This window comes from Ursus americanus, chromosome X, assembly GCF_024610735.1.
Source record: "Ursus americanus isolate L20-20 chromosome X, mUrsAme1.1.p, whole genome shotgun sequence".
In the NCBI taxonomy this organism is placed as follows: domain Eukaryota; kingdom Metazoa; phylum Chordata; class Mammalia; order Carnivora; family Ursidae; genus Ursus; species Ursus americanus.
Genome location: NC_142164.1, coordinates 55,015,412 through 55,027,668, shown reverse-complemented (window position 1 = coordinate 55,027,668; position 12,257 = coordinate 55,015,412). Strand labels below are relative to the sequence as shown.

The 12,257-nt window shown below is 36.9% G+C and overlaps 1 protein-coding gene across 1 annotated transcript in view; it reads left to right on the top strand.

The window, feature by feature from the left end:
• The window catches only part of APOOL (apolipoprotein O like), a 161,957-nt gene extending 152,175 nt beyond the window's left edge, over positions 1–9,782 (top strand). The window contains exon 9 of the mRNA XM_087859657.1: positions 9,760–9,782. Within this exon, the coding sequence (XP_087715783.1) occupies positions 9,760–9,767 (8 nt within the window). The 3' untranslated portion in view covers positions 9,768–9,782. The remainder of the gene's footprint in view (positions 1–9,759) is intronic.
• Positions 9,783–12,257: the final 2,475 nt, after the last annotated feature.

The following is a 12,257-nucleotide window of genomic DNA, read 5'->3' as shown; positions in this document are numbered from 1 at the left end:
CCCAGGGTCCTGCGATTGAACCCTGCATTGGGCTCCCTGCTCAGTGGGGAGTCTGCTTATTCCTCTGCTTCCCCTAGCTTGTGCTCATGCTCTCTCTCTCTCTTTCTCTCTCAAATAAATAAATGAACTATTAAAAAATACATAACCCAGATTCCAAAATTACATCCAAGGAATAAGAAGTAAACATAATACAGCAATGGAGAAACATAGATGTCATTTGACAATGTTAATATTATTTGTAAACTCATAATTGGAGGAATTCTGGAGGCATTTAATCAACATTTTGGTTAAAAGCCAATTACCCTTTCTCTATTTTCTTAATCCTTATAATAATTATTTGCCTCATTTGTTTTACAAGTTTTTACAACTGCTAATTGCCACATCACACTGACATTATACCTATTTTGAAATATTTTTCTCTGGCAAGTTGATTCAAACAAGTTACTTCAACTTATTTTACCTGTGAATCTCAATGTGGAACAATAACTGCTCTGGATTTGGTATGCCTTTCTACGGTCTTTCATGGCAACTCCATCCTTTCATTTGCTTAGGCCTGTTGGATTCTTTGTCTACCTGATGACAAGAGATTATCTTTACTACTAAATATAATTATCACCACAGAATTTGGATCAGTTATTTTGACATTGTTAATCAGAGGTAGACAGTAAAAAATCAGAATTGAATGTACTAAAAATCATTATTTTTAAGTTATTAAAACATTTTAATGTCATTGCTGAAGTTGTCTAAGGATTCACATACTGCCACCACCACTCACAGCCCTACAGGCAGATCTCTCTCACACCCACACACTCACTCACATGTTCCAAATATTTTGTTTAAATAAAGAATGGACAAAAACCAAATTTAAAATATGTCTAAAGTTAGACAACTTAATAAAATTGGTCAAACTAAGAACACATGCCTGGTATATACCTCTAAAAATTTTCAGTCATGTTTTATTTCAAATAACTATATTTTACATTGTTACAAATAGAATAAAGATTATTTAAGATAATTTTAGATTTTTCTAAAAATTGAACTAACTCTCACCCCCTACCTTCCTCATCATTATCAGCATCAGGGAGGAGGAGCTAAGATGGCAGAGTAGTAGGAGGACTCTAGGCTTGCCTTGTCCCTTGAGCACAGCTAGATAAATATGAAATCATTGTGAATATACAGGAAATGGAACTAAGAATTAACAGAACAAACTGCACAACTAGAGGGGAAGAAGAGGCCACATCATGGAAGGTAGAATATGTGGAGACATGGTTTGGGGGAGAGAGAAATCACAGGTGGTGTGGAGGGGAGGGAGCCCTGCTCTCAGAGGTGAGAGGCAGAGAGAGAGACAGAGAGAGGAGTGCACAGGGGATCACACAAGGAAAACATTTCCCTAAAGCCATTGACTGGGAAAACAAGAGGGACTAATTTTTGTGGATTCTTACAGTGACTAGGGCTCAAAGACTGGAGTTTTAGGGGTCCACAGTGTGGCTGGTATGTAGCCCTGTGGGTGCTGCAGTGCTCCTGTGGAGAAGGAAGGTGGATAATTCAGAAGCAGAAGGTGTGATCTGAGGATCCCCTGGGACACACAGGGAGAGATGGTCCCCTTTCTTGGAGTGCATCTTGGAGAATTGACACTGTCTCTTCAGGGACAAAGAAGCAGGTAGGCACCATTTCCCTAACCCACCTCTCAGCATAGGTGCAGAGACACCTGCTGTTGGAAGCTAACCTGGACACCGGCTCTTTGTTGTGCTTTACTCCAAACCCCATACCTCTGTGCTTTAGTGTAACTGCCCTACTGAGACAAACTTGCATCAGTTTCAGGGTGGCAAGACCCTTCCCCAGAGGACCAATGTGGATTCCTGCCATGCCAGGTCTCTAAAGTTTGGAGTTTTAAAACTCAGCCAACCTGCCTGGAATAGAGCCCAAGGTGCACTGCTCCCGAGCAGACAGATGGCTTAGACACAGACAGAAAGAAAGCAGTGATCTGAGGGATGCTTGTGGCACACAGGGGAGATTGTTCACTCTTCTGGGAGGGCTTCCCAGACAGCAGCAGGTGCAAGCTCCCCTCTTCTGGGACTAGGATGCTGGCTCACACCATTTCTTTTCCCTGCCCCTTAGCATAAACTAACTTCAGTAAGCAACACAGCCCCAACACTGGCAGCCTAAGCTACTTACACCAAGCCCCACCCACCCTGCACTCTCCTGGTGCTGCTTCTCCCAGGCAAGTGTGCTTGAGAACCAGTGCAATGGGCCCCTCTGCCAGAAGACCAGCACAAACCCCATACATGCACCATATCTACACACTATAAAGTTCTGCAAAACTTCAGCTGTAGTGGAAATAGGATCAGGCTTCTTTTAACAAGCAGACCAGAACACACATAGTTAAAACATACCACATTCTGGCCAAGGTCCAAACACTCCCCATTGCAGGCAAGGAGAAACTCTGCAGAGGAATGACCTGAGGGAAGAGCAGCCAAAACACAGCAGCAGAGTGCACACAGCATACACCAGAGACACTTCCTGAAGCATCAGGCACTAGATAGTATAAATGACCTCTTTCTTCTTACAGCCATTACTCTCAGGAGCAGGAAACATAACAGGCTTTCCTAGAACACAGAAGAAGACAGAAACCTAGACAAAATGCCAAGAGAAGGAATTCATCCCCCCAAAAAAGAAAAGAAAGGTTTATGACCAGAGATCTAATCAAAACAGATGTAAGTAATATTCCTGATGGGGAATTTAAAGCAGCAATCAAAACGATACTCACTGGGCTTGACAAAAGCATAGAAGATGTCAGGGAACTCTTACTGCAGAGATATAAGAGTTAAAAAACTGTCAAAAATTAAGAAGGCAATAATGGAGATTTGAAACAGATTGGATGTAATGACCACAAGGATGGAAGAAGCAGAGAAATGAATAAATGAAACAGAGGATAAAATTATGGAAAATAATGACACTGAAAGGAAGAGGGAAAGAAAAATATTAGACCATGAATGTGGACTTAGGGAACTGAGCAATTCCATAAAGTGTAATAACATTTATATCATAGGAGTCCCAGAAGAAGAGGGGGGGGGGGGAAAGGGGCAAAAGGTTTATTTGAGGAAATTATAGCTGAAAACTTCCCTAAACTGGGGAAGGAAACAGACATCTAAATTCAGGAAGCACAAAGAACTCCCATCAAAATCAACAAAAGCAGGCCAACAGCAAGACATATATACTTAAATTTACAAAATATAGAGCTAAAGAAAATATCCTAAAAGCAACAAGACAAAAGAAATCCCTAAACGAGGGAAGGCACATAAGGTTAGCAGCAGATCTCTCCACAGAAAATTAGCAGGCAAGAAGAAAATGGCATGATATATTCAATATGCTGAATGGGAAAAATATGCAGCCCAGAATATTCTACCCAGCAAGGCTATCATTCAGAATAGGAGAGAAAAAGATTTTCCAAGACAAACAAAAACTAAGAGAGTTTGGAATCACTAACTAGCCCTGATAGAAATATTAAAGGGGACTCTTTGAGTGGGACAGAAAGACTGAAACAGACAAAGACTAGGAAGGAGCAGAGAAAATCTACAGAAACAACAACAAAGCAAGTAATAAAATAGCACTAAATTCATACCTACAAATAATTACTGTGAATGCAAATGAACTAAATGATCTAAGCAAAAGACATGGGGTGTCAGAATGGATAAAAAAAAAAGTTCCATCTATATGTTGCCTACAAGAGAATCATTTTAGACCTAAAGACACCTGAATATTGAGAGGGGATGGAGAACAATTTATCATGCAAATGGAATTCAAAAGAGTTAAAAAAAAAAAAGAAAGCTGCAGTAGGAAAGCTTATATCAGACAAACTACATTTTAAACCAAAGACTATAACAAGAGGTGAAGAAAGGCACTATATAATAATAAACGGGTCTATCCAACAAGAAGATCTAACAATTGTAAATATTTATGCTCACAAATTGGGTGCACCCAAATATATAAAAAAATAAAAACAAACAAAGGAACTAATTGCTAATAATACAATAATAGGAGACTTTAAGAACCCACTTACAGCAATAGACAGATCATCTAAGCAGAAAATGAACAAGGAAACAATGGCTTTAAATGAGACACTGGACCAGATGGACTTAACAGATATATTGAGAACATTTCATCCCAAAGCAAGCAACAGAATACACATTCTTTTCCAGCAAACATGGAACATTCTCCAGAATAGATCACATACTGGGTCACAGATCAGGCCTCAACAAGTACAGAAAGATTGATATCATACCATATATATTTTCTACCATTTAGTCAACCACAAGAAAAAAAGTGGGAAGACAACAAATACATAGAGATTTAAAAACATGCTATTAACTGAGGGCTTCAGAGGGGAGGGGGTGGGGGATTGGGATAGGCCAGTGATGGGTATTAAGGAGGGTACATATTGCATGGTGCACTGGGTGTTATACGCAAATAATGAATCATGGAACATTGCATCAAAAACTGGGGATGTACTGTATGGTGACTAATATAACAAAATAAAAATTATTAAAAAAACATAATGAAGTAGTGATGAGAAAAAAAAACATGCTATTAAACTATGAATGGGTCAAGCAGGAAACCAAAGAAGAAATTAAAATATACATGAAAACAAATGAAAACAAAAACACAATGGTCCAAAATATTTGGGATGCAGCAAAAGAGGTCCTAAGAAGGAAGTATATAACAATACAAGCCTACCTCAAGAAGCAAGAAAAATCTCAAATGTGCAACCTAAACTTACACCTAAAGGAGCTAAAAAAGAACAAAAAATGAAGCCTAAAGCCAGCAGAAGAAGGGAAATAATAAAGATTAGAGCAGAGATAAGTGATATAGAAACAAACAAAAATCCACAATAGAACAGGTCAATGAAACCACAAATCGTGAAAAAATAAATAAAATTGATGAAACTCTAGCCAGATTTACCAAAAGAAAAGAGATAGGACCCAAATAAATAAAATCACAAATGAGAGAGGAAAAATCACAACCAAGACCACAAAAATACAATTATAAGAGAATATTATGAAAAATTATATGCCAACAAATTGGGCAATCTGAAAGAAATGGATAAATTCCTAGAAACACATAAACCACCAAAACTGAAACAGGAAGAAATAGAAAACTCAAACCAATGGATAACCAGCAAAGAAATTGAATCAGTAATCAAAAATCTCGCAACAAACAAGTCCTGGCCCAAATGGCTTCAAAGACGAATTCTACCAAACATTCAAAGATGAGTTAATACTTATTCTTCTGAAACTGTTCCCCAAAAAATAGAAATGGAAGGAAAACTCCCAAACTCATCCTACAAGGCCAGCATTACCTTGATTCCAAAACCAGACAAAGATACCACTTAAAAAGAGAACTACAGGCCAATATCCCTGATGTACATGGATGCAAAAATCCTCAACAAAATACTAGCAAACCAAATCAAATAGTACCTTAAAAGAATCATTCACCATGATCAAGTGGAATTTATTCCTGGGCTACAAGAGTGGTTCAATATTTACAAATCAATCTACATGATATACCACATTAATAAAAGAAAGGATAAGAAGTATAGGATTCTGTCAATAGATGTAGAAAAAGCATTTGACAAAATATAACATCAATTCTTTTTTTTAATGTTCAGTTAGCCAACATATGGTACATCATTAGTTTTTTATGTAGTGTTCAACAATTCATTAGTTGCATCAATTCTTGATAAAAACGCTTAACAAAGTGGGGTAGGGGGAACAAACCTTAACATCATAAAGGCCATATACAACAAACCCACATCTAATATCATCCTCAATGGGGAAAACTGAGAGCTTTTTCTCTGCAGTCAGGAACAAGACAGAGATGTCCATTCTCACCATTGGTATATAACGTAGCCCTGGAAGTTTTAACCTCAGCAATCAGACAGCAAAAAGAAATTAAAAGCATCCAAATTAGCAAGAAAGAAGTCAAACTTTCACTATTTACATATGACATACTACTCTATGTAGAAAACCTGAAAGACTCCACCAAAAAATTGCTAGAACTGATACATGAATTCAGTAAAGTTGTAAGATACAAAATCAATGTACAAAAATCTGTTGCATTTCTTTTTTTTTTTAAGATTTTATTTATTTATTTGACAGAGATAGAGACAGCCAGCTAGAGAGGGAACACAAGCAGGGGGAATAGGAGAGGAAGAAGCAGGCTCATAGCAGAGGAGCCTGATGTGGGGCTCGATCCCATAACGCCGGGATCACGCCCTGAGCCGAAGGCAGACGCTTAACCGCTGTGCCACCCAGGCGCCCCAATCTGTTGCATTTCTATACACCAATAATGAAGCAGCAGAAAGCAAAATCAAGGAATCAATCCCATTTACAATTGCACTAAAACCATAAGATACACAGAAATAAACCTAACCAAAGAGGTAAAAGATCTGTACTCTGAAAACTATAAGAAGACTTATGAAAGAACTTGAAGGCAGATCATGATCTCAGGGTCATGGGATCAAACCCCACATCAAGCTCCATACTCAGTAGGAAGTCTGCTTTTCTCCCTCTCCCCCTCCCTCCACTCATGCTTGTTCTCTCCCTCAAATAAACAAATCTTTTTAAAAAGGAAATTGAAGATGAAACAAAGAAATGGAAAAACATGCCATGCTCATGGATTGGAAGAACAAATATTGTTAAAATGTCTATACTTCCCAAAGCAATCTACACATTTAATGCAATCCCTATCAAAATACCACCAGCATTTTTCACAGAGCTAGAACAAACCATATTACAATTTGTATGGAACCACAGAAGACCTCGAATAGTCAAAGCAATCTTGAAAAAAAAAGAGCAAAGCTGAGGCATCACAATTCTGGACTTCAAGTGATATTACAAAGCTGTAGTGATTAAGACAGTATGGTACTGGCAGAAAAACAGACACATATATCAATGGAACAGAATAAAATCTCAGAAATGGACCCACAACTATATAGTCAACTAATCTTTGACAAAGCAAGAACAAATATCTGATGGAAATTAGTCTCTTCAACAAATGGTTTTGGGAAACTGGACAGTAACATGCAGAAGAATGAAACCGGACCACTTTCTTACACCATACACAAAAATAAATTCAAAATAGATTAAAGGCCTAAATTCAAAGTGGGAAATCTTCAGTATCCTAGAGGATAACACAGGCAACCTCTTTGGCATCAGCCATAACAACTTCTTACTAGATACGTCTCCGGAGGCAAGGGAAACAAAAGCAAAAATGAACTATTGGGACTTCATGAAAATAAAAGTTTCTGCATAGCAAAGGAAACAACAAAACTAAAATGCAACCTTTAGAATGGGAGAAGATACATGCAAATGACATATCTGATATAGGGTTAGTGTCCAAAATCTATAAAGAACTTAAAACTCAACACCTCCCAAAAAATAATCCAGTTAAGAAATGGACAGAAGATATGAATAGACATTTTTCCAAAGAAGACATACAGATTGCCCACAGACACATGAAAAGATGCTCAAAATTATTTGTCATCAGGGAAATATTAATGAAAGGTACAATGAGTTATCACCTTACATCTGTCAGAATGTCTAAAATGAACAACACAGGAAACAACATGTGTTGGTAAGGATGCAAAGGAAGAGAAACCCTCTTATACTCTTGGTGGGAATGCAAACTGCTGCAGCCACTCTGGAAAACAATATAGAGTTTCCTCAGAATGTTAAAAATAGAACTACCCTATGATCCAGCAATTGCACTACCAGGTATTTACCCAAAGGATACAAAAATATTGAATCAAAGGGATACATACACCCCAATGTTTATAAGCAGCATAATCAACAATAGCCAAATTATGGAAAGATCCCAAATGTCCATCAACTGGTGAATGGATAAAGAAGATGTGGTATACATACAATGGAATATTACTCAGCCATCAAAAAGAATGAAATCTTGCCATTTGCAATGATATGGATGGAACTAGAGTGTATTATGCTAAGTGAAATAAGTCAGTCACAGAAAGACAAATACCATATGATGTCACTCCTATGTAGAATTTAAGAAATGCAACAGATGAACATAGGAAACAAAAAAAGGGAGAGAGAGAGAAAGGCAAATCATAAAACAGACTCTTAACTATAGAGAACAAACTGAGGGTTGCTGGAGGTGAGTTGGGAGGGGGATGGGTTAAATGGGTGATGTGTATTAGAGAGGGCAGTTGTGATGAGCACTGAGTGTTATATGTAAGTGACAATTCACTAAGTTCTACTCGTGAAACTAATATTACACTATATGTTAACTAACTGGAATTCAAATAAAAACTTGGAAATACAAAAATAATGAACATCAGTATTGCAATAGAGCTAAATAGAATTCAAAATTTTTTTTATTTTATTGAGGTATAATTGATATACAAAAATTGTACACATTTAATGTATACATCTTGATGAGTTTGGACATAGGCGTACATCAGTGATATCATCACCATAACCAAGACACTAAGCATGTCCATTACTTCCAAAAATTTCCTTGTGGTATCTTTTCTTTCCATTTTTTAAAATATGAACTCTATCCTCAACATGACGTATTTTAAAGTGCACAATTTTGTATTGTTAACTCTAGGTACTGTTGTACAATGTGTATGTGTGTTTGTGTGTGTAATCTGCCTGTAGGGGATATAAAATTCATTATGTATAACAGAAACTTTATACCCATTGAAAAACAATTCCCCATTTTCCCCTTCCCTCCAGCTCCTGACAACCTTCATTTGATTCTCCATTTCTGAGCGTTTGACTATTTTTATTTGTAACAGTTAATGAATGTATCTCTCAACAATGTTCACATACTTACTAGTAAGTATCTTAGATGGGTTGTGGAATGACCTCTGGAATGGCCTACAATTACCTTTACTTCAATTTAACACTGAAATCTCTGCCCAAGGAGGAGCAGAAGCCTCATTTACATAACATACAATGTGTGTATAGGCATGTTTCCTTAAAGTGCATGTGTCACCTATGCCTGCCTCTACGTAGGATGACAAGGCTTCCTATCTATTCATCCTAACCCTAAACAAAAGGAACTCATTCACCCTCTCTTGGGTAGTCACAGTTTTGGAAGGCTTTCCCCTTGATCTCCTTCTTTGCTGAATATAAAAGTTTTCTTTGTGTGACAACTCAACCTGGTGCAGTTTCCGATTCACAAGGAGTGAATTCACATTGATTTGGTTACAGTTCTGCCTTTAAAAAGATAAAGAGGAATAAACCATTTCTTTTTTTACCCTCACCCCCACTGTTATTCTGTTCTAAGCTATTCTGGTCATCTCTTGTCTAGATTACTGAACAGCGTTGTGACATTTTCCGCTGCTCTTCTATCATACTCCCCCAACTCACTGTGATCCACTACCCTGATTTCTTTATGTTCCTCAAACAGGCAGGTGCACTCCCTCTTGCTTTAGAACCTTTATTTACTTGCTGTTACTGCTGCTTAGAATACTCGTTTCCCAAAATATACTATGGCTAACTCTCTCTTCAATCTTTCTTCAAATGTTACCTTCTCAATAAGGCCCACCCTTTACTACCTTATATCATATATCACTGCAACTTGTCCCACTATCCTGCCACCTATGTTGCTAATCCCTCCTACCCTCCTCTACTTTTTATTTTTTTCCCTTAGCACTTACTATCTTTAATCATTTTAGATAATTTACTGATTATGCTTATTTTTGTTGTCTGTCTTCCTCTGTTACATTTTTAGCTACTTGAGGATATGGATCTCTGTTGTATTCACTGGTCTATCTCAAATGCCTGGAATAGTACCTGGCACATAGTAAGTACCCAATAAATGTTATTGAATAAATGATTGAAATGTTACTGTTTAATAGATGCTTCCTTTTTTATTTATTCCTAAGGAAAATATGAAATGTACTCTTGCAAAAGTCTTTTTTTCCAGGAAGAAATCCATGAGGATTGAAAAGACATATTTTTCAAATACATATCAAATATATATTTTGACCTCCTTAAAGAATGACATTGCTACGTATTATAAGCCATGTCCTATTAAGTAGATTACTATGTAATAAATGCAATAAATGTTGATAAATGTATTTTCTTACAGAATCCTAGACTATCAGAACTATGAAACTTTATATTACTAATTTGATCAATTCTTTAATGTTATCCATGACAGTAATCTTTAATATATTGGAACAAATATAAATCAGGAGTAACTTACTTAGGATCTGACATTTACTTTCCAACTGGGTAATCCTTTACCAATTCCACAGAGCACAATGAAACAGTCTCTAAAACACGACATGAACTAACCTCACCATTAGTCACTCCCATGGAGGATGGTGAGAAGTCATATTATTTCTCTCCACAAAGCCATAGACATTTCTATGTGGGTGTATGCTATGCCAATATAGTCTATGAACCATTTCTATGTGGGTGTATGCTATGCCAATATAGTGTATGAACCAGAGAACCACATTCAGATTATTTGGCAGAGTGTCAAGGCTCTATGAAAACACTAGAAGTTCATATGAGTCATTTACTTCTATAAAATAGAGGAGAGAAATCTGTAGTTGTGGGAAAGATGGGGGCAGGCAGATTTTGCTGGCAGTCCATTCTCACCTTCTCATGTTTCTTCTTGTATTTGCTGCAGAGTGGCTGTCAGTCTGTTTATCTGTATTCATCACTGTAGGAGTGGGTAGGGGGACACACCCAGCCTGCAGTTACAGACAGGACTGGTCAAGTAGGATGCTTCAAACTCTTCTTATGGCACTGGTAGAACTAAAGTAGCCAGAGTGAATAGAGGTATGAATGGTAGGCAAATGTGGACAATTTTAAAAGCAGTCTTAAGGCAGACATTCTGGGTGAAACTTTTTTTTTCATTTCTAACTAACTGCCACATCTTTATTAGCTAATAGTTGGGAAATCTTGACAGCTTTTTGCATCCTGACTCAATGTTAAAAGCTGTAGGTTTTAGAGTGTTTTCTTAAGTGGGAAATCGGACAACATAAATCTCTTGAGGGCCTTAAAAGGAAAACTCCTGGTTTAGTAACAAGGAAAGGTTTGATTCATTCAGGGGAGATAATTTTTTCTTCTAATTTGTGAGCTTTTTCTATTTGTTATCTCTATTTACATGTTTAAATTTCAGAGGTCAGTGGAGGAAATTATTTGTATATGGGGGCCATACGTGACAACTCTGGAATACTCTAGACCTTATTTTAGTAACAGCATTGCCTGGAATAGGATTGCCTTTAGTAGTTGGTATAACAATCCAGACTATCCACTACTGTAAAAAGAAGTGAAAGAAGAATATAAATGATCACCAGTAAGAAATTTCTAAATACCTCTGAGAATGGTGTAAGATCAGTAAATGAATCAAGAAGTAATGGATATCATTTATCATGCACACAACTGGTATGTTCTCTTTTATATTCATCAACACTTAATTAAATTCAAACAAAAGTCAGGATAACCAAATACATTTTGTTCAGGATTTGGATACAGCAAAAACTGAAAAGCCCCTTCCTCAGATAAAAGCCAAGTGTAATTTATTAAAGAATTACCCTAATTCAGTGCCTTCCTTCCACCAAGACAGTATTTGTGGGCACCATACATACTGTCCTAAGAGTGGAGGTGGAGGTGCTGCCGTAGCAGTACCTCCTATTCACCCCAACCCCAAGCAGTAATGTCAGAGAAATGGAAAGAGGAATCCAAAAACTTGACTATAATCTGACTCTATCTTGGGTAAATCTCTTCACCTCACTTGCCTCAATTTCCTCATGTATAAAATAGAGAATGTTATAATCTGGACTACCCACCTCATAAAAATGCTAAGAATAATACTGAAAGCATTTACTGAGGGTTCATTATGTGTGTCAGGCTGAATAATAAATGTTTCATACCTATCAACTCATTTAATCCTCACAAGAATCCTATAAAGCACAGATGTTATACGCAACTAATGAATCATCGAACTTTACATCAAAAACCAGGGATGTACTGTATGGTGAATAACATAATATAATAAAAATATTATTATGAAAAATAAATAAATAAAATAAAAATTAAAACAAAATTAATTTTAAAAAAAAAGTACAGATGAAATTACTGAGACACAGAAACGAAGTAACTTGGCTGAGGTTACAGGGCTAACTCTGTACCCAGGCAATGTGGTCCCCAGGCCTGAACTCTTAATCCCCATGCTATATTAATAGAATCTAGTGAGATAAAATCATGCTTTGA